The sequence below is a fragment of the Meles meles genome, chromosome 12, assembly GCF_922984935.1.
Source record: "Meles meles chromosome 12, mMelMel3.1 paternal haplotype, whole genome shotgun sequence".
Classification (NCBI taxonomy): domain Eukaryota; kingdom Metazoa; phylum Chordata; class Mammalia; order Carnivora; family Mustelidae; genus Meles; species Meles meles.
The window spans coordinates 68,723,878-68,745,169 of record NC_060077.1 but is presented as its reverse complement, the minus strand read 5'-3'; the positions used below and the strand labels follow the sequence as shown (position 1 = coordinate 68,745,169).

The following is a 21,292-nucleotide window of genomic DNA, read 5'->3' as shown; positions in this document are numbered from 1 at the left end:
CTAAATGCATCTCGAATTCGCTTTGGGAGGTGGGAATTTTTGATTAAAAGAAAATGGAAGAAATGTGGAGGGGGATGGGGAGAAGAGGGGGAAACCAAGCTATTGTTGGAGCAGAATGTAAGGGAAAGGGGATGTGGGGAAGGGGACCGTGCAAACACACCCCATATATCACAGTTAAAAACAAAGCCGGCGCCGGCCTGCTGCTTTGTCAACGCCTGCCCAGGGCAAAGGCCTGGCGTAGGGGGCGGCTTTCCACTTCATCCGCACACAGCGGAACACCCGAGGGCCGGGCACCCCGCTCCGGCCGGGACCAGGGGTGCACAGCAGTTGCACGTCTGACTCCGAGGCGCACACACACATACACACACACCCAAGCATTTTGAATCCATAAATGCAACTGTCATACAAAGACAATGGGGGGGGGGGGGTAGCAAAAGGGCGACACAAAAGAAAGGGTTAAAGGGGAGAAAAGGATGGGACGGGACGGGAAATCGTGCAAGTGCCCACCGGAGGGTGGGGGCTGGGGCACGGGATAGGGCAGATAACCAGATCCCAGCTAACCAGCCAGCGGTAGCGATAACCAAAAGATGAAGGCATACAAACACACACACACACACAAAAAAACCACAAAAACATACATATGCCTCAAAAAAACCAAGTAACAGAAAGCCAAGTATGCTTGCACACACATACACACGCGCGCGCGCACGCATACAGTCATGTATCTCTCTCCTCCTTTCGATCATACAGGGCTAGGTATTAGGGGAAGGGGCTGTGATCTGGGAGAACCGCGTCCACCGCAAAGAATAAAAAATGGGGCTGGGGTTGGGAGGGACCCAAATTCGCCAAACCCTAACTTCACTACAAAAGCTCCCACGAGGGCGGCCATCCCCACACTGGGGGTCCCCCAAAAGGGAGAGGGGAGAAGCCACCTCTCGCCCTGCGTCCCCGCGGGTGTGCCCTAAGCGCCCCGCCGCCCGCGGCGCCCGCCCCCGCCCCGGTGCCTGCGCCGATCCACGCTCCGAAGCGGACCCCGAAAGGAAAAAGCGATACCTCTGTTTCGCACAGAGCCAAACACTGGAAGCACGAGATAGCCGACGTGGACCAGGACCATCCTGGCTCCTCGCGCGGCGGCGGCGGCGGCGGCGGCGGCGGCTGCGCGCGGGCCCTTTGTGGCGCGGCTCCGGGGCGCGGGCGCGGGCGGCGGCGGGGCTGCGGGAGCCGCCGGGGCGGGAGGCGGAGCGCGGGGCGCGGGCGGCGGTGGGGCGGCGGCTGGCGGGGAGACAGATGGCCCATGGAAAGGCTCCCTTCCCGGCCCCTCTCGACATTCAAAGGCGCTGGGGCCGCAGCTGCCGCCACACAAAGGCGCGCGCAGCCAATGGGAGCGGAGCGCAGCGCGGCGCGGCCTCGCCGGAACCGCGGGGGACAGCGGGGACCGCGGGCGCGCGGGTGGCGGGCGGGGGGGAGGGAGGGGTGACGGCTGCGAGGGCGCGGGCGGCCAATCGCGGAGGCCCGCGGCCGGGCGCGGGGAGGGGGTGGGGGGGAGGTCAGCCCCGCAGGGCGCGTGGATACTGGCGCGGGTCCCTGGCCGCCCGCAGGCCGGAGCGCGCGCGTGCAGCGCCCCGCACACACACCCGGGCGGCATGCGCACGGAACGTGCACACACCGAGGGGAACGTGCACCCAGCCATGTGGAGGTGCGTTCGTGCGTGCAGAGAGACTGGCACGAGCGCACCAAGTGCACACGACCCGGAGGTCCTTGCACACCGCGCACAGGTCACTCGGGGACGTGCGCATGGGGGCTGGCGCACGTGCAGAGCCTGACTGCGGGCACAAGTGAAGGTGGAAAGCGAGCAAGCAGCCGCACACAGGACCCAGGCACTGTCACACAGACATGCACACACCAAAAGCCTTGTTAAGGCAGGACACGTGCCAAGAACACATTCCCAAAGACACACAGAGGGGACACACAATGCAGATATGTACAGTCCCAGGCTCCCTGCCCGTGGCAACGCTTTGTTGCTTTTGCAGAGCACAAAGCTCACAATAATTATTCGCTGAATTGAAATCCACTCATACACAGAAGTATGTGCGTGGATTCCATACTGAGACACACTCACCCAGAAAACCCGGACCACTTGGTCACCCTCCGCCCTGCTCTGACACGCCCATTTCCTCAGCCCGAGGGCACGCGTGACATCAGGGCTAGCAGGCTCCCTGGCATTCACAGTGGAGGCACAGTCTTGTGGCTGGCCTGCCAGGTACAGGCACGAAAAAAGTGAAGAGGCTTCCCCCTCACAGCGGCATTGTCAGGGGGACTGCTGAGACTGTGTCCATGCACACTTAACCCACGTGCTATGAAAATTCCCAGCACAACCCCAGACCAGGCTCACAGTCCACACCCAGGCCAGAGTCCACCTAGGGAGCCCATCCACAGAGGGAAAGATGGAGGACACTTCCAACGTTGGGACTTGTCTCCAAAACCCAATGGCTCCTTTATTTAACGGTAAAAATCGGTAAATGGTAAAAAATTAGATGGTAAAATCACAGTATGTGGAGCTAAAAGGAACCCAATACAACCCAGACTCCACCCATTTTAGAGATAAGACAAAAGAGGATCATTCATTGAATACGTGATGTATTTGTGTCAAGGCATTGGGGAGCCATGCAGGGCCCCCTGACATCCCAACCCTTTTAGCACAGAGGGGCCTCAGCACTGTAAATGCCATCACCAGAAAGCCTGCTAGGTGCAGACGTGGAGCTTAGCATAGGGCACTGGGAAAGGGGACACCTAGGAGGGGCAGCTAGCCCATTTGGGGGTGGGGGTGACAATTGGGTTGACTTTGGAAAAGTGACTTCTAAGCTGAGACAAAGAATGAAGAACGGCAGACGTGAGATGAGGCAGACCATCATTCGCTCCCTCCCAAGCACACATAAGCCTCAGACCTCTTGCCCCCAAACACCTGTGGCTGCCCCCAGAGAACTCAGAGATGAAGTTGGGGGGGGGGAACCTCCCACCAGACCTAAGCCCTGTTCTTGAGGGCCATTTCAACAAGCTTCTGCCACCATCTCTTTCCTGCTTTCATGATCTGTTAAATAAACATAATGTCATCACTAATAAAAATCTTTAAAATGAGAAGACCTTAACAAACACCTAACTACTAGAAGTTTTTCCTGGTCTATCTCAGGCTTTGCCAACATGCATACAGACCAGATTTGTCATTGAAATCTACATATTTTTTTTATTCTGTGTTTTAATCTGAACATTTTATCAGAGACATTTCCCCATCCTTCTACACAATTATATTCATAATTTTCATTTTAAATGTTTTCATAGTATTCCAGCTAGTGAAGTTTCCATGAAATCACTTAATCATGCTCTATTCTTGGGCATTACACTTGCTGCATTACTAGATACCACACAATAAGCTTCATGCCTATAGCTTGCTGCTTTGGTTGAACTGTAAGCTTAGAACAAACTTCTAGGGTTAGCACTCTTTCTGGTTTTTTTTTGTTTTTGTTTTTTTTTTAAGATTTATTTATTTATTTATTTGAAAGAGAGAGAGAGTATCACGCTCTCTCTCTCAAAGAAAGGGGCACAAGGAGAGGAAAAGAGAGAATCTTGAGGTAGACTCTCTGTTGAACCCAGCAGGCGGGGCTCAATCCCAGGACCCCGAAATCATGACCTGAACAGAAATCAAGAATAGGCTGCTTAACAAACTGAACCCCCCAGGAGCCCTTAGGAGTGGCACTCTTAAATTAACAAATATGGAGAAACTGTATGGATCTTGCTACATATCGCTCATGAAACGTTTAAACTTACTCTCTGTACTACCAGGCTTTGGTTTCAATATCTGTAGAATGGGTGTGATGATAGCAACCTCCCTCACAGGATTAATGTGAAGACCAAGTGAAGTAAGTACTTACAGGGTACATACAATAGTGCCAGCAATTCCGCTCTTAAGTTCTTGCCCCTTTACTGGTCCATCTCTCCTTGCCCACTAACACTCGCCCTCCTCCTACTATTTATGATTGCCTAGTTAAAGCATTTAGTGTAAATTGTACCATAATATGGACCATCCATCCGACAAAAGCAAATATAAAGTTCCCTGTAAACCCAGGGAAATCATGAGTCCGGCTACTAACTGCATCCTTCTTACACATCAGAGAAACATAACAGACAAATGCCCACATTCACCAGTATTCACACATAGCATGAGCCTCCTGCTGAGAAGGAACTATTCTGGATTAGGAGGAGGGGTTTCATTACCAACGAAAACTTGGGTATTTACCATTCCTCAGCCTCGATGCACCCAGCTGTGTAATGGGAGTAATAATGATCCCTGTCAGACTACCTCAAAGGTGTATTGTGAGGATCCAATGAGAAGACAGCTGTGGAGTCTGTAAAGAGTATGGAAAATTCTAGAAACATAAATTTAGTGGCATCTCCAAGAATGAAATATGACTATTGTTTTGCCCTTCTCCTTATCTTATGGATAAGGAAACTGAAGCTCAGAATTGGGGTCATGAACACGGGTGCTGCCATTCCTGGCTGAGTTAGAACGGGAATCCCTGTTTCCTGTCACATAGCCTGGCATTGCTGCTACTTCCCACTGGTTCTCCATCACGCCAGGATGACTGTTTTCCACTCTCCTTCCCATTAGTTAATGTCCACAGAAGTACAATGACGCAGATTCCTGAGAATAAGTAGATTTGTAGAAATATTTCATTCATTGTGGCTTTTTCTTTATGTGTGCTTCCGCCCCTGCCAAGTCAAGACCAAGAGCAAGTCTGCAGGCTTAGTGGGAAAATATATTTAAAAACTGGAAGGTGAAGGTCAATCTGTAATTCCTGATCCAAACTAGAGAAACATGGCCCACTAAGATAGAGAGAGCACGGTCGCCTTGGACCTTGACCCACACTGGGATTCCTCACTCTCTTTTGCCTCCACCTGGGCCACCCGCAGAGGGGGGGTCTACAGACCTTCATGTTTCTGGGGCCCAGATGCATCTGTTTCGAGAACTACTCCTCTGGAGCCCAACATTAGATCTAGGTGATGACCACCGTTGGCCTTTACTCGACAAATGGAAGCAAACCCAGCACATCAGCCTCGTAGACCTGAACAGTTGTCCAAGGCAGACAACAGAAACTCTGCTCCTCTCCAGCTTGGGCTGGCATCAGGTAGACCCAGCTTTGGAAATCTGTGCAAAATAGCTGGACTTCGGTAGATACCCCTCCGTGATGGGAGTCACAACATCTTCTGGGCTAAACAGGGCAGGAGTTCTAGATGCAGCGCCCTCCCATGGAAAGAGGCACAGCGGGGCACTGATGAGCACTGGGGAGTCAGGGCATACCCGTGAGAAAATAAAGAGGGATCCCAGACAAGCTCACCATAACCAGGGATGACCGTGAGTTGGGCGGAAGCCAAGGTGGGCTTGGGTCCTTGAGAAATCCTTCAGGACAGAGCAGAATGGAGAGGCCCCAAAAGGGTGGGTCCATTTGCAACAGGCTGAGAAGATGAGAGACACAAAACATGAACCCAGAGGTAAACATAGGAGAAGGAGGAGAAGGCGCTGGGATGGGGGGGAAGAGAAGGAAGTGGGGGAGAAGTGAGGAGATAGAGGGAGGAAGGAGGAGGAGAAGAGGGAAGGGAAAGGAAGGGAGCCATAGCAGCAGCCCAGGAAGAGTGAGGCCACAGGAAAAAGCTCTGTGCTCTGCACTGTGCTGTGACATGGGGTGGAGCGAGCAGGTGGGACAGGACTGGGGACACATGTGTTGCAGAAGCATGCGCTGCCCAGACTGGTGTGCCAGGAGCTTCCCTCAGCCCTTGTTGGATGAGCCAACAAGAAACGGACCAGGACCTGGGGACCATGATCCCCTTCTCCACTGCAATAGGGAAATTATCTGAGCCCTCTGGCTTCCCAGGTTAAAGGCTGAACGTCCCAGAACTCCTGGCAGTGAGGGGAATCTTATGACTACATAAGAGATGGAAGCAAGAATTTTATGGGATGGCTTTCTTAGAAAATAGAACAGTTTCGAAGGATGCCGGGAAATCATTTAAAACAGGCAAACAGATAAACAACTGGTAAATAGAATCAAGCATGCATCTGCCTTTCCTCTATGGGCTCTATTTCAGGTTAATGAAATATTTGATGAGAGGAAGTTACTCTAAAGAAGTTTTGGCTAATAAGTGAAGAAGAAATGATATAATGAGAATATCATCATAATGAAATAATAGTTCTAGGCAATGGCCATTGACAGCTGTTAATGTCACCAAAAGAGAGACAGTGGGAAGTGACATGTCTCCTAATAGAAGAACAGTCCACCCCCTATAAAGTTGTCTTTCCAGAAAATGGAACTTGAACCTAATCAGACTTCTAGATCTTAATTCCCAATTGATAGGAAGCACAAGAAAATAAGAAGCACATTAAAAGATACCATTGGGGGTGACCAGGTGGCTCAGCTGGGTTAAGTGTCTGCCTTCGGCTCAGGTCATGAACTCAGGGTCCTGGCTCCCTGCTCAGTGGGGAGTCTGCTTCTCCCTTTCCCTCTACCCTGCCCCTCATTCATATTTGCTCTCTCTCTCTAATAAATAAATAAAAATAAAAAATAAAAGATACCATTGGATGCAATGAGCAGAATCTAAATCACAGAAATGCTACAGGACAAACCAACCATTTTCTTCAAAAAATGAATTACAAGGCAGAAAAAAGGAGACAGAGGGGTGACCTATAGAAACAAAGGGGATACATCAACCAGTGCAGCATTTAGACTTCTGTGCAACATGATTAAAACAAATAAGCTATAAAAGTAATTGGGCCGAGGGGCGCCTGGGTGGCTCAGTGGGTTAAAGCCTCTGCCTTCGGCTCAGATCATGATCCTGGGGTTCTGGGATCGAGCCCCGCATTGGGCTCTCTGCTCAGCAGGGAACCTGCTTCCTCCTCTGTCTCTGCCTGCTTCTCTGCCTACTTGTGATCTCTGTCTGTCAAATGAATAAATAAAATCTTTGGAAAAAAAAAAGTAGTTGGGCTGATGCAGGCATTGGATATTAGGATATTAAGGAATGGGGCTTTTTCAGATGGGATAATGGTATTGTGGTTTTATTTACACAAAGCATCCTTGTAGTTAGATGTTTTGCAGAAAATATTAAATGACGTTTGGGAGGGCACTTGACTGGGGCTTAGCTGGTGGAGTGTGCAACTCTCGATCTTGGGGTTGTGAGTTCGAGCTCCACGTTGGGTATGGGATTACTTAAAAATTACAAAGTCTGGAAGGTTCTTTACATCTCCTGGGGCGAGGAGCATACCTGAAATCAAGTGGACACTTAGATGATAATTGTTGAAATTGAATGACAGACAACATGGGGATTCGTTATATTATTCTCTCTACTTTCGTGTGTCAACATGAGCTGGTGAAACACTATTTCTGGGCATGGCTGTGAGGGTGATTCTGGAAGAGGTCAGTATTTGATCTGGTACACAGAGTAAAGGTGATACTCTCCGCAGTGTGGTTGGGCATCCTCCAATCCCCAGAGGGCCCCAGTAGAAGACAGAGGTGGAGGAAGGGCAAATTTGCTCTCCTGCTTGAGCTGGGACATCCAGCTTCTCCCATCCTCAGACATCAGGGCTGCTAGTTCTTGGAACCTGTGTCATTGGCTCCCCTGGTTCTCAGGACTTCCAGTTTAGACCGGAACTTCACCAGCGACTTTCCTGGGTCTCCAGCTTCCAGAGGGCAGACTGTGGGACATCTGAGTCTCCATAACCACATGAGCTCAACCCTTATAATAAATCTCCTGCTCTCTATCTATCCTGTTGGTTCGGTTTCTCTAGAGAACCCTGACCAATACAGTGTATATTTGAAATTTTTCAAAAATAAAAGTTAAAAATAAAACACACATGAAACACAATAATAAAAAACAAAAATAATAAAAAACAAAAATAAAACACACATCCTTATACTCTGCCGGCACACGAAAAGATGTTTCTTCGGGCTGGGCAAGTTAGGAAATGGTGCTTGTTCCTCATACTGGAAACGGCCTAGGCCAGAAGCTCAGCCAATTGTCAGTCCCCAGGCATGGCCTCAGACCATCTGGGTGAGCTCAGACCATCCAGCTCCTGGCAACACGGACTTCTCCGGCTCGCCAGGCGGTTCACCACCATGGGTTCCCTGCTTCTCGGTCTTCATATGGGAGAGAAATCAGCTCTGAACTTATTTAAGCCACTGTTTCTTTGGGTCTCTGTGTTCATAGCCACACCTGATCCTAACTGGAGAAGGGACCAGTACTCTGAAAGACGCACCGACAATACTGCGGGTATTCAAACTGAATGTCTACCGTCCGGTGGATGAGTTAGGAACTGCTGCAAAAATATTACATAAGAAACAGTCGTAAAATCGCAGAGGCACTCAAGAAGCGTGTAAGCACTGATTCTCACAGATCTGCGGGCAGGCGGGCCGCGCTCTGCTATGAGGCATCCGGGCTGGCTCTGCTTCTCACAACAGCCAGTCTCTGAGTTGCGAGGTGGCCCTGCTCCACATGTCTCTCATCCTCCCTTAGCAAGCTCAGACACGTTTTTCTCTGGCAGAAGCCAGTGGAACCAGGCAAAGCCTCATATGGAAGGCCAGTGGTGACTGGCTTAGGCAGAAGCCTAAAGAAGCCAAGACGCAAGGTGAATCAGGGAAACAGCGAGTGGTTTCATTTGATGAGAATAGAGTGTGTGTGTGTGTGTGCCCGGTGAAGAAAGTAAGAATATATTTGGTAAGCTATGGGGAACCCTAGAGGTTTCAGAGCAGAGGGCTGAGCTGATCGGGAAGAGAAATCCATCTAGGCACAGAACAAATGGGCGTGGGGGCAGATTCTAGGGTCTAGGAAATCAAGGGGATAAATAATGAGGTGAGGATGAAACTCAGACTTAGGAATAGCACATTGATCCAAAGTGCAGGAGTGTAAAGAAGGAATAGAGGACACCCCTGACATTTTTAACCAGGGAAAGATTGTTTTATGAGTACTCCTCCCCTTATGAGGATGTTGGATTCTAAAGGTGGTTCCCAAGCCCCATTATTCCCAAATCCAAGGCGATTACATATACCTGTCTCTGAAAAGTTATGCTTTAATCTCATTCCCTTTGTAATTATCTCATTCTTTTACTATCTTTTCCACATTTTCTCCAATTGTATTCTTATTAGACATGAGGCAATTATATGCATTCATAAATCGATTCAAATGTAAGGGTCACCATAGCAAACACGCCCCAGGCTAAGGAAGACTACAATGGTGTTGCAGAGGGCTAGCAGCCCCCATTTTATGTTTTCCCCTTTTTCCTTGATCATACAACATCTGACTTCTCATTGGACATATGGCCACCTGGAATAAGGACTACATTTCCCAGATTCCTTTTTAGCTGTGTAACTAAGTTCTGACTGATGGACTGAAAGCAAGAGTCTGTGTGCTACTCCCAGGAAGTATTCTTTAAGGCAAAGAGATATGCCTTTCTTCTCCTCTTTATCATTTGTACTAACTGGAAGATGGCTGTAAGGGCTGGAGCTAGAGCAGCTATTTAGGACCATGAAACCAACAGTACATAATGAATCTCATGCAGCTGGTAGAGAAGCAAGTCTGAAAGAGTCTGAACACAGGATGATTGCATTAAGCCACTCTGCAAGCCCCAGATGGCCTCTCAGTGACTTCTTTAAAATAGAAAAGAATTCAATGTCTATCTCATTGAAGCCATTGTTACTTTGTAGCCTTCTCTCACTTCCTTCCACGTGCAGGTAGGTATAAAATTGCCACTGATTCCTGCCTATGAGGGTAGTAGACAGAGGTGGCATGCAAGGCTTTGTTCAGGCTTCTGAAAATGTGTAAGTTCTGAGTTCCTAAAGAGAGACTCTACTTTCATGCCCATCAGGAGGCCACAAGGAAGAGAAGAACAGGAGGGAATGTACCCAAATGTAATCAGCAAATGTTAAGGGCCGCTGGAACAAACTGGGTGTGACAAGATGAATGGCTTAGCCTGCCCTTGCAGGCAAGTGGGACATGACGACTTTATCTCATTCCTCAGTTCCCTCATTCTTCCTTCTTGATCGGTGGGGTTGCATGAGGGGTGGAAATCCATGTTGCAAGCAGAAGGGCAGTCCTAGATTGGCCAGCCCGAGGGACCAGTTCTCACACTTTGGTGTGCATAAGAATCCTATGGAGAACGTGCTTAAAAGGTCTCAGCCTCCAAGAGTCTGACCAGGTCCTCCAGAACAGGACCCAGGAGTCTGCATTTTAGCAAGCCTTACCTCTTCCCTGGTGAATCTCATGCGGATGGGGAGGGGCCAGCCGGGAAAAGCCCAGCTGTGATGGCTAGACGGTCAGCCCCAAGGGCAGCTTCTGCTGTGTCTGCTTGGCACAGCCCACAGCAGACCGCAGCTCAGTCTTCAGTGTCTACCTCTTGCCAATGGGGAGCTGCTGGGCCATCTTGAGCCACAAAGTGACTTTAAAAACACTCCCACTTCTGGCTCTGCTGCTCTAGACCTGCTGAGGGAGAACAAAAGAATTTCTAATCCAACAGGAACCGAGGCTTTTCTTTTTACAAATATCAGATTCTCAGGCCAATATTTTGATCCTCAACCTACTTCCTGACTTTGCAGCCCGTGTCTGACTGGCCCACAGTGAACCCTGTGTTAGTATTACGTGATCCATACTTTGAGAGATGGGGCCTGGGGATGGTGCTGAGGGAAGAGACAGGGTGTGGCCATGAGGCATTTTGGGGCCTGGAGCCTCCCATGGGCAGAGCCTCCCAGGGGCATCATCACACCTTCCCCTCACGGTGCTCCTCATCTCTCCCTGCAACAAGCACAGAGGGGAAAGCGAGGCTCCAAGAAATTAGATCACTTCGTCCAAGTCAGGGCACAAAATTTCTACCCAGGTGTGCCACCTAGGCCTGGTCACCCCACTACAGGACACCGCACGTGGCTGGCATCAGTCACTCTACATCCCAACCCCCAGAGGCCAGGCTCGCCCCTCACCCTTTGGAGGCATTTCCAGTGGAACTTGAGGGACCCAGACTTCCAAGCCCATCCCCTCTGCATTTGTCCCCAAATCAGTCACAGTGCCTTAAAACACCCCGCCCCTCACTCCTTTGGGTTAAATGGCTTCAACATGTGACCTTGGGGAAAAGCTGTAAATGTTCTAGTAAATTCATGTAAGAGCTGCTCTCTAACCTGTCAGCCCTCCAGTAGCTGAGTCTTCCCACGGCTCAGGAAGTGCTTGCCCAGGGCGCATTTACCACAACTTCTGAATCGACCAACAGAGCCTTTTGTCTCCCTCTCCCTTCTCCTGAGTCCCCTGTCCCTGCTTCTCTGGATAGCATGGGTGCCCCAGGTCGGGCTCCAAAGATAAGAGTTGCACGTTTGGGCCCAGCAGAAGGGTGGATCTGACAGGCTGGTCCTCAAGATGGGGAGGGGCTTAGGGCAGAGGACCAGCCCCTACCCTCTAATGAGCCCAGAGGGAGGTAGGAAGAGGTCAGAGGCCAGCCAGACCTGGGGACGTCCCCCTACGAGGCAGCTGCAGTCCAGGCTTCACCCCACAATGTGTTCAGGTTACATCATTAGGGTTGAATTGACGTTGATTACAAATAATAACTGCTCCAAAGCAATGCCAGATGGAGAGTGTTCAAATTGAATGAAAAAGGAAATGAGCTGCCATCCACAGGGACAAGGGCTACACGGGAGGCCTCGGTTCAGGAAGTCTCAGACCCAGAAGGGAGAGTTTACAAAATCCAGTCCATCCCCCAAATCAGGAAGGGGATCACCGACGAGTGTCACTCAGCAGGAATACTTCCTGGGACCAGGGGCTCCTACCTCACGTGTCTGTCCTTCTGGGGCCCATCCTTCCATGTATGCACATCAAGGGGTTCATCCGGGTGCTCTTCAGGGTCCCTGACTGAGTTGATGCTCCCTGACCCTTGGACCCTTAAACCCTTTTGGACATCTGACCCAGAAGACTTGTGCCTGAGGTCACAGCAGTAACGGCTGACGAGAGCCTCAAGTGTGTCACCAGGGGCCTGCAGCAGGTTGACCCTAGGTACCTTCCTCCAAGGCTGCAAGAGTGAGTCCCAGGTTCCTGCATGGCTCAGGAGGACAGGGGACCGTGAGACACGTGGAAACTAGCAGAGATGGGAGTACAGGGACAGCAGCATTTCGTGGCAGCCAGGACGTGGTAGCCCCAAGACCCACAGGGCAGCGGAGGCAGGCTGGGGCCCCACGCTGTGCTAAGCAACGTGTGTTCGAGCTGCACAGCGGCCACTTGTGGTAGGTAGCGGTATTACCCCATTACACAGACAAAGGACCTGAGGCTTGAGAGCTTCAAATTTTTTTCCATAGTAACTAGTAAGCCTCGGATCTCTGAGCCCACACTTAATCACCTCACAGTAGAGAGGTGACGACTATTTCTTTTCCAGCCCAAAATAAAAGGATGTGATTAGGCAGAGAGAAGAGGGAGAATGCTACACTGATTTGTCAGTCAACGGACAGCTGGTCAGTGGGTGGGTGAGCAGCTGGTCACCCAGTCAGTCAAACAACTAGATTCATGTCGTCCTTGGCTCACCCTGAGTCAAGAGTACACGATGCTCTGGGATGTGAGACTGGGGGGAAGACCCCGTCCCTGTCCTCAGGGCACTTAGAACAGATGACTGGAAGACAACCTGACGAGGGCTGTGTGCCTGTGATCACAGAGGAGATCTTGAACTAGGAGATGGGCAGAGAGCTGAGGACAGAAGCCTCACAGTGGAGGGCACATTTAGTGCATTTCGTGCACAAAACAGTGCAGGAAAACAGCATGGCGGTTTCTTAAAAAGTGGAACATAGAATTAATTCCCAACACTACTAGCTATTTACCCAAAGGATACAAAAATACGGATTTGAAAGGGTACATGCACTCCAATGTTTATAGCAGCCTTATCAACAGTAACCAAACTATGGAGCGAGCCCAAATGTCCATCAACTGATGAGGGATAAAAAAGATGTGGTATATATACACCATGGAATATTACTCAGCCATCAAAAATAATGAAATCTTGCCTTTTGCAATGAATGATGTGGACGGAACTAGAGAGTATTATGCTAAGCAAAATAAATCAGTCAGAGAAAAACAAATACCATATGATCTCACTCATATGTGGAATATAAGAAAGAAAATAGATGAACGTAAGGAAGGGGTAAAAGAAAAAAGAGAGAGAGAAAAACAAGCCACAAATGATTCTTAACAACAGAGAACAAACTGAAAGTTGATGGAGGGAGGTGGGTGGGGCAGCGGGCTAGCTGGGTGATTGGTATTAAGGAGAGGACTTGTTGGGATGAGCACTGGGTGTTGTACGAAAGGGTTGAATCACTGAATTCTACTCCAAAAATCAATATTGTTCTACATGTTAACTAACAAAATTTAAATTAAGAAAAGAAGAAGAAGAGTCCTAAGAGAGCTTGCTTCCCCTCTGCTCTCTGTCCTGTGGGGACACAGTAAGAAACTGGCCTCTCTACAACGCAGAAGAGGGTCCCCACCAGAACTGGACCATGCTGGCACCCTGATTTCAGACTTCCAGCCTTCAGGCCTGAGAGAAATAAATTTCTGTTGTTGATAAGCCACCCAGTCTGTGGCACTTTGTTTTACCAAAGAACCAAACTAAGACAGCCTTTTTTTTTTCCAGGAACCAGAAGAATCCACCAACATATGGGAGGACATCATCACCAGAGAGTAGTCAACCTGACAAAGAATCAGCCCCAGTTCTGAAAAGAAGGGCCTTAAGCCCCCAGGATGATCAGGCTTCAGAGGCAGCATTTGAATGAAGCCCAGAAGGAATAAAGTCAGCATCTTTCCAGTGTGTGGTCCAACCTCCCTGCTCTCCACAGCCCCCAGACACATGGATGCAGAGGGCACTGCCCCCCTCCCCAAGGCCAGTGGGTTGGGTTGTCCTTGGACACGCCTGGCTGGGCATCATTCCTTCTCACCCAAGTAGTAGCCGCTTGCCCATGCCTCCCTCCTTCCGAGCTCCCTGTGAAGGGACTATAGGTGTGGGGACTTTAAGAGACCCTGAGACGTTGGGGCTGTGGGGGTCCTTCCGGAGGGAACCTGTCTCCGCCTCCCAGCTGCAGCCATTTGAGCCCCTGAGGACCGGGTTGAACTGCCTTGTGGCAGAGAGACGACATCAGCAGGACCAAGCCTCCGCAAGCTGCTCATCACATGGTAGACTAGTTGGAGCATCGCAAGGGGGCAGCAAATTGGCTGACTGAACATGGGCACCTAGGCCTGCCCCCTTCCCAAATTCCTACAACTAATGAAAATAGTTTTCTTTAAGATATAAATGTACAAGGACAGAGGAGACAAGGCAGACGCTTGCAGTGATAAATTTAGGCGGGGGGTGGGGGGGTGGGGGCGGTGACTGGAAATGGACAAGTGGTAACTGGACATGGGCATCCCCCGGGGAGCGAAATCCTAAACCAGTGGGAGAGAAACTCAGACCGGCTCCAATTCCAAGGCAGAGTTCTCGGTGCGCTCAAGTGCTGATTGCAGCCCTGGGAGGAGCAGGAAGTAAGGGGGCTGGTGGAGAGGGGGAGACTTGGGAGGCCATGGGTCCTCCACACCCCTCCCGGACTCCACAGCGCTGGGCTCCTTTCCTTCTCCCTCAGGGCAAGCGCTGGAGCTTTATTCTCTGCAGAAGATAAAGCAGAGAAGACAGACTTTGGGAGGGATTCCGTCTTGGCCCCCCCACCCTCCAGTTTCACTCCCAACCCAGCCCCCACAGCACTGGCACCAGGCTTTGCCCTCCAGGCAGGAGATCAGAAGACAACTCTCTGGGCATTTGACCACCCAAAGGAAAACCTAAGTAAAGACATTGACCCAGAGGATCAGCACCAAAAGATCCACCAAGATCACCCTACAGTGAGGCTCAAAGTGCCCCAGTCACTACTCATTTTCCAATGAGCCCTTGGTTTCCTCTCCATTCACCACTATACTTAATTACAAGCAGATAACCAAGGGTTCCCAGACTTCTTAGAAAGACCTCTAATAAGGAATCTAGAGACCAAATGAGCTGAGGCAGCAGGAAAGATAAAAAAGATTTTTAAAAGATCATTAATATCCCCAGAGAAGTAAGAGGCATTGCGTACTGAGACTGGAAGGTTGTTTTTTAAAAAGAGCATTTAGAGAACAACAAAAAAAGAATGATTGGAATTCCTAGACATGTGAGCAAGCCTGGGAAACTCAGCGGGAGCACCTGACTCTCCCATGACTCCACAGAGACGCGTGCTGGGGCCGGGCGCAGCTGGGATGCGGTGTGCGTCTGGTTCCAGGGGAGGGACCTCCTCCTCGTGGGGAGTCTCCCTCTCATAGGCAACTGTGGGAAAGCAGCTTCATCAAGGGGTAATCATGGGTTACTGGGTGCCAGACAGCCTGGATTCTGGGTACCTGATGTTTGCCGTTGCTGGGGAATGCCAGCTACTTGGCATCTGGAGACCTTGGGTCCCTGGGGATTTGTAGGTCTACTCCCAGACCCCCACTGGGGTCAAACTGGAGATAAAGCTGTTGTGGGTCCAGTAAGAAGCTAAATTCAGGTGTGGCTCCTCTTACTAGGAGATGGGGGCCCTGGCTCAGGTCTAGGCAACTCACAGTAGGTTGCCAGGATCTTCTTAATAATTCTGCCCCATGGGGACACCTGGGTTATTCTGTGGGTTAAGGATCCGACTCTTGATTTCAGCTCAGGTCATGATCTGAGGGTCACGAGATCAAGCCCCAAGTCTGGGCACTCAGCACGGAGTCTGCCTGATATCCTCTCTCTCCCTCTTTGTCTGTCCCTTCCCCTGCTCCTGCTCTAAATACATACATACATACATAAACAAAATCTTTAAAAAGTAATAATGATAATTCTGCATCACGGGGGCATCTGGCTGGCTTACTCAGAGGAACATGTGACTCTTGAGCTCAGGGTTTTGAGTTCAGGCCCCACGTTGGGTGTAGGGATTATTTAAATAAATAAAAACTTTAAAAAATTATAATTCTGCACCATAAAGACTGAACAGCCCACTAAGCTTCCAGCACAGTGGCTGAAAACAGTTCCATCCCAATGCATATCACTGGCAGTTTCCAGAATACTGAGGACAGGAGAAAAATCTTGTAAACTTCCAGGGAGAAAAGTGGGGTCAGTGCTTTTAATGGAATAGAGCCTCTCAGCAGTCCTACTGGCAAAGAAGACTATGAAGCAAGGCCCTCAATATTCTAAAGGAACATGATTTCTGTCCGAGAATTCTATGTTCAGACTAATTTTTAGTCAGGTAGGGGAAGTGTACTTTTCAGCTATGCAAAGTCTCCAGAAGTCACTAGTGCAAACCCCTTCTCAGCTACTAGAAGTTGTTCACTAAACCAAGAAGGATGGATGCAGGAAACAAGAGATCCAACCAAAAGAAAAGTCAAAGGCATTTTCTGGAGGGCAGTGGAGGGATACTCTGGAGGGCAGACAGACCAGACTGGAGCAGTCGTCATCATTCCTCTGCTGCTATACATTGTTTGCTGACAAGATGTGTTACCAGAGCAAGGCAGGAAAAACCAAAGAAGAGAAAGCCATGAGATCAGGACACACAGACTCCCAACTCCAGAGAAAGGTGAAGGGAATTTTAAGGATGACAGCAAAAGGAAATTCCGAGACAACAACTGGGTGGTTGGCCAAGAGAACATCAAGTCCAGGCTGAAGGAAAACAAAGTTCTCCAGGAAGGACAGCTCCAGGGCGAAAATTGGAAATGCTGGATTACCTCCTATGATTGACCCTACGGAAAAGTGTACTGTGGAAAGGATATGCAATGGCTGTAAAGAAGGTTAAGCAGGGACGCCTGGGTCTCTCAGTAGGTTAAAACATCTGTCTTCAGCTCAGGTTATGAGCTCACAGTCCTGGGATTGAGTCCCACAGCATGCTTCCGGCAAGGCAGAGAGGAGAGTCAGTTTCTTCCTCTGCCCCTCCCTTTGCCCCTCCCCCCACTTGTGCATGCACTCTCTCTCAAATAAATAAATAAATCTTTTGAAAAAAAAAGAAAGAAAGAAAAATTTAAACAAATGAAAATAACAAAGCAATTATTAACTCTGGGGAAAACAAAAGCCCAAAAAACCCAGAAAGGAAACAATAGCACGAGTTACAAAGTTCAGCTGAGAATTATTTTTACAAAGGCATGACACTGTGGACTCTGCATGTTGACTTCAGCAAAAATTGTAACATAACCATATAGGAGGGGCGCCTGGGTGGCTCAGTCAGTTAAGCGTTTGACTCTTGATTTCCGCTCAGGTCATGATTTCAGAGTTGTAAGATCCAGTCCTGCGTCAACCTAGGATTCTCTCTCCTCCTCTCCTTTGGCTCCTCCCCTCCCCCCCCTTTCTAAAAAACAAACAAACGAAAAGCAAACCCCAAAAAACATACTGGAAGGATGGGGAGGGGAAGGAGAGAGGACATTAGTGCAAGAGGATTAAACTTCATCTATCATAAGAAGAAATCAATCGATAATGCCTGTAATTAAGTAATCAAGGTAAAGCCTGTAATTAAGTAGCATAGGCATATTCTTCAGACATAGAGAACTGGGTAAACTCCAGAAGCAACAAGTAGCAGAGTTTGGTGGTTGCCTTTAAGAGGAGAACTGGAAACGTGGGGAAAGGTGGAACAGGGAACCACCACACCGTCATAAGACTTCCAGCACTGTGTGACTTTCCAACTGTGTGTGTATGCACCACATTGGCTTTCAAAATTAACTAAACAAATAAAAGTACAGCAATATTGGAAGGCTATGACTCGGATATCGTTCCAATGTCTGATCTGTAAACACTGTACAAAGACTCATGCATTCGTTCTTCCTTAATAGCTTTGCATCTGAGCTTCTTCCCAAGAGGGTGAATATTTCTAAGATCTACAATAAGCATTTGTGGGGTGAACAAAAGGACCCACAGAGGAACCAACAAGCCAGACAGCCTCCAGAAGTAAAGCATAACATAGTCACAAGAATTCGTACTCATGGGAGTGGCTGGGTGGCTCAGTCGGTTGAGTGTCTGACTGTTGATTTTTGGCTCAGGTTGTGACCTTGGGGTCGTGACATGGAGCCCCATATGGGCTCCGCACTCAGCGGGCATTCTGCTAGAGATTCCATCTCTCCCTCCTCCTCTGCTCCTCCCCTGCACACATGAGCAGCCCTCCCTCTCTCTTTCTCTCAAATAAATTAATTAATTAATCTTTTTTTTAAAAAAGAACTCATACTCATAAGATGCTGATGTCACGTAGAAAACTTTGGGGAATCATGGCAGACAATTGCATGTGACCAGGTGGCCTCTCGGTGAGAGAGGTTTCCTGGAAACCCCAAATCTCCATAAGAGTCTGGCCATCCCAATCCCAGATCCACATGGGACAACTAAGCCCATGGCCTGGGTGCCTGTGTCCACAGGAGCTTGGGCTTTGTTAGTAGGACTACTTTGGTAGAAAGAAATCAAGACTCACCTACATCACCTTAAGAAAGGAAGACATAGGGGCACCTGGGTGGCTCAGTGGGTTAAAGCCTCTATCTTCGGCTCAGGTCATGATCTCAGGGTCCTGGGATTGAGCCCTGCATAGGGCTCTCTGCTCAGCAGGGAGCCTGCTTCCCCACCCCTTCTCTCTGCCTGCCTCTCTGCCTACTTGTGATCTCTCTGTCAAATAAATAAATAAAATCTTTAAAAAAAAAAAAAAGAAAAAGAAAGGAAGGAAGATATAGTGGTCAGAAAGTGTGAGGACTGAAATGGAACAGGGCAGGGCAAACGGGGGAAACCCCTAGGGGCAGCTCTGGGCACCTGCTTGCTCTTCTCTGGTGCCATTCCTTCCCCTACCTTCTTCTCTCCAGGTGCCTCTGATTCTCTGGGAAGTGGACATTGGTGCATGTCCTTGTTAGGTTTGGGACCATTTCCATCCTTGCGAGCCCTCCTCCCCACTGCCAAGCCCCGAACCCCAGCCTCTGCTACCTCCTTACCAGTAAGTCTTCGGGCAAGTGACATAGACTCCATCATTTAGTATCGCTCACACCAGGCTCTGACCAGACGTGAGCACCTGAAGAAAGAAGCACCAGAGGGCACAGGCATCTAGCTTGGGGACAGTGGCACTAGCTGCCTCTAGGCAGGGGCCACCTTTCCTGGGAGCAGAGCCTCAAGCCTGATTGCCAGCTCTCCAGATGATTCTGCATGGATCCTGGGTTAGGTTCCCCCAGAGCAGACAGTGATTCAGATATTCACACGCAGCTAGGAACGGTTTCTCCCCGGAAATAATGGTAGAAGAGAGGAAGAGAGCTAGAGAAGGAAGTCAATAAAGTACGTGTTAGTGGGTATGTGCTGGGTTGTTTCATGCCCCACCCCCTTCGTCCCATTCAGTATCCAGCATGCTCCGCATCGGGGGGAAGTGTATTTCTTCACCCCGCGGATCTGGCCTGCCTTGGGCTTTGTTTCGACCCATAGAATAGAGGCAGAAGAGGCACTAAGTGAGTCCGGGAGCTTAACGGAGCCCTGAATCTTCTGCCTGGGCCCTTTCCGAACACTGCCCTGAGACCACCTCACCAGGAAGCCGGTCTAGTCCTTGTGGAGGATGAGGGGTCACGTGGAGGGAAACTGAGGCACCCAGCCAACCGCCAGACAGACAAGGCTTTCCTACGGAACGCAGCTGCACAAGAGGACACTAGCAGTAAGAGTCGCCATCCAACCCCAGAATCCCAAGAAATAATTCATCGCTATTGTTTTACAGCACACAGTTTTTGGATGGCTTGCTCCACGGCAAGAGAGAACTGTTAGATCGGGCTGGTTACCGCTCCGGGCACCTGGAGCTCAGTCCTGCGGGGGAGCTCTGGAGGAGAGGGTGGCACAGGCCTTAGAGTTGGTTCCGTTGAAGGAGGGGGTCTTTTTTGACCTCCCCATCCATCATGGGCTCGGAGCTGCTTCAAGGGGCATGAACTCGCCAGCACTTCCCGTTCACCCTGCCACCGGCCCAGCGCACTCCCTGTGGTCAGAGATCCCTACACTGTCACCATAAGCAGACTGGCCCCGTGGCCACGAATGTGGGGGGCTCTGCATAGGGCACTGACAGGGCCTGCTAGAGTGTGTATCCCAGTGTGGTTTTCAGAAACTTCTTTTCGGTTTAATCGGTGAGAGTCTGTGCCTGGGGCTTGCCTCCTGGAACCCTGACTGATGAACGTGTGTCTCTGCTCCAGTCCTTCCTGCCTACCTGCTGACCTGGTCTGTCTCTAATCCATAGTCCAGAGGCAGCTGCATGGATTGGATCCACACTTGGGCGGCCTGTAATCGGGGGCCTGCTCGGGCCAGTCAGGGTTCAGCTCCTTTCCTGAGCAAAGCTGGAGGGTATATGCAGATATGACTGATCTGCTCCAACAAGGTGGGGACAGCCACTGGGGTCTGAATTCCTGCTGCTGCCCCATCCCACAGCTGGGACATGGCCCATTATTCCTCAGTTCGGGACCTCGGGTTCATGGAGCCCTCTGTCTACAGTGGGGCAGAACTAAGGAGTTCCTGGTGCCCGAAATACTTGCCCCATCCCTCCGTCTCCCGGAGGAGCCGCCGGCCCCTGGATATCACTTAGAAGTGAGACGTTATGCCTGCATTCTCCCAATGGAAGCTGAAATGCATTTTCCCAAACAAACCATACTGTAAAAGGTGAACGGGGCACCTTATACTGTTAATGATAAACTTTAGGAACATGATGAGTTAAGTAGAGATTTGTGGACTGGCCTGAAAAACCAACCACCATTTATAACTTGGTTTCTATGGGAAAGCGCATTCTGGGCTTCAAACGACTGGCTCACACGGAGATTTCTGGAACACAGCCTGCTCACCGCATTGGGAACTGTAGGTGGCTTCTCAGCATACCCAGTTAGCATGGTCCTTGCGGGCAGTTAGTAGTGGGGTCCTTGCTCCAGGCTCGGAGAGCCCTGGGTGACGTGTGGGATACTCTCTGCAACCTGAGGGGTACCTGGCCCCGTCCTTACGAAGCTAGAAGGGCATCAAGGGGCTTCTGGTCCCACCTGCTACCCAGTATAACATTCCTGACAGGCTCTGCTGGTACGCTCCCCGCGTCACAGAGATTTTCTAGGGCCGACTGCCACTGGCCAACAAATTTTTCTTCTACTGAGCTGAAATCTGCCCTCCCATCCCGATTCTACCACTGCAATTTCTGCTCATCCTTCAAAGCTTGCTCAGGCTTGGACGCCTCCGGGAAGCCTTCCCTAACCCCCCCATCTTCCTACACACTAGTTAGAGTCATCC

The 21,292-nt window shown here is 50.0% G+C and overlaps 1 protein-coding gene across 1 annotated transcript in view; it reads right to left on the bottom strand.

The window, feature by feature from the left end:
- RNF165 (ring finger protein 165) overlaps positions 1–1,114 on the bottom strand; it is a 97,702-nt gene extending 96,588 nt beyond the window's left edge. Inside the window, exon 1 of the mRNA XM_046025353.1 lies at positions 1,054–1,114. Coding sequence (XP_045881309.1) covers positions 1,054–1,114 — 61 coding nt within the window. The remainder of the gene's footprint in view (positions 1–1,053) is intronic.
- Positions 1,115–21,292: the final 20,178 nt, after the last annotated feature.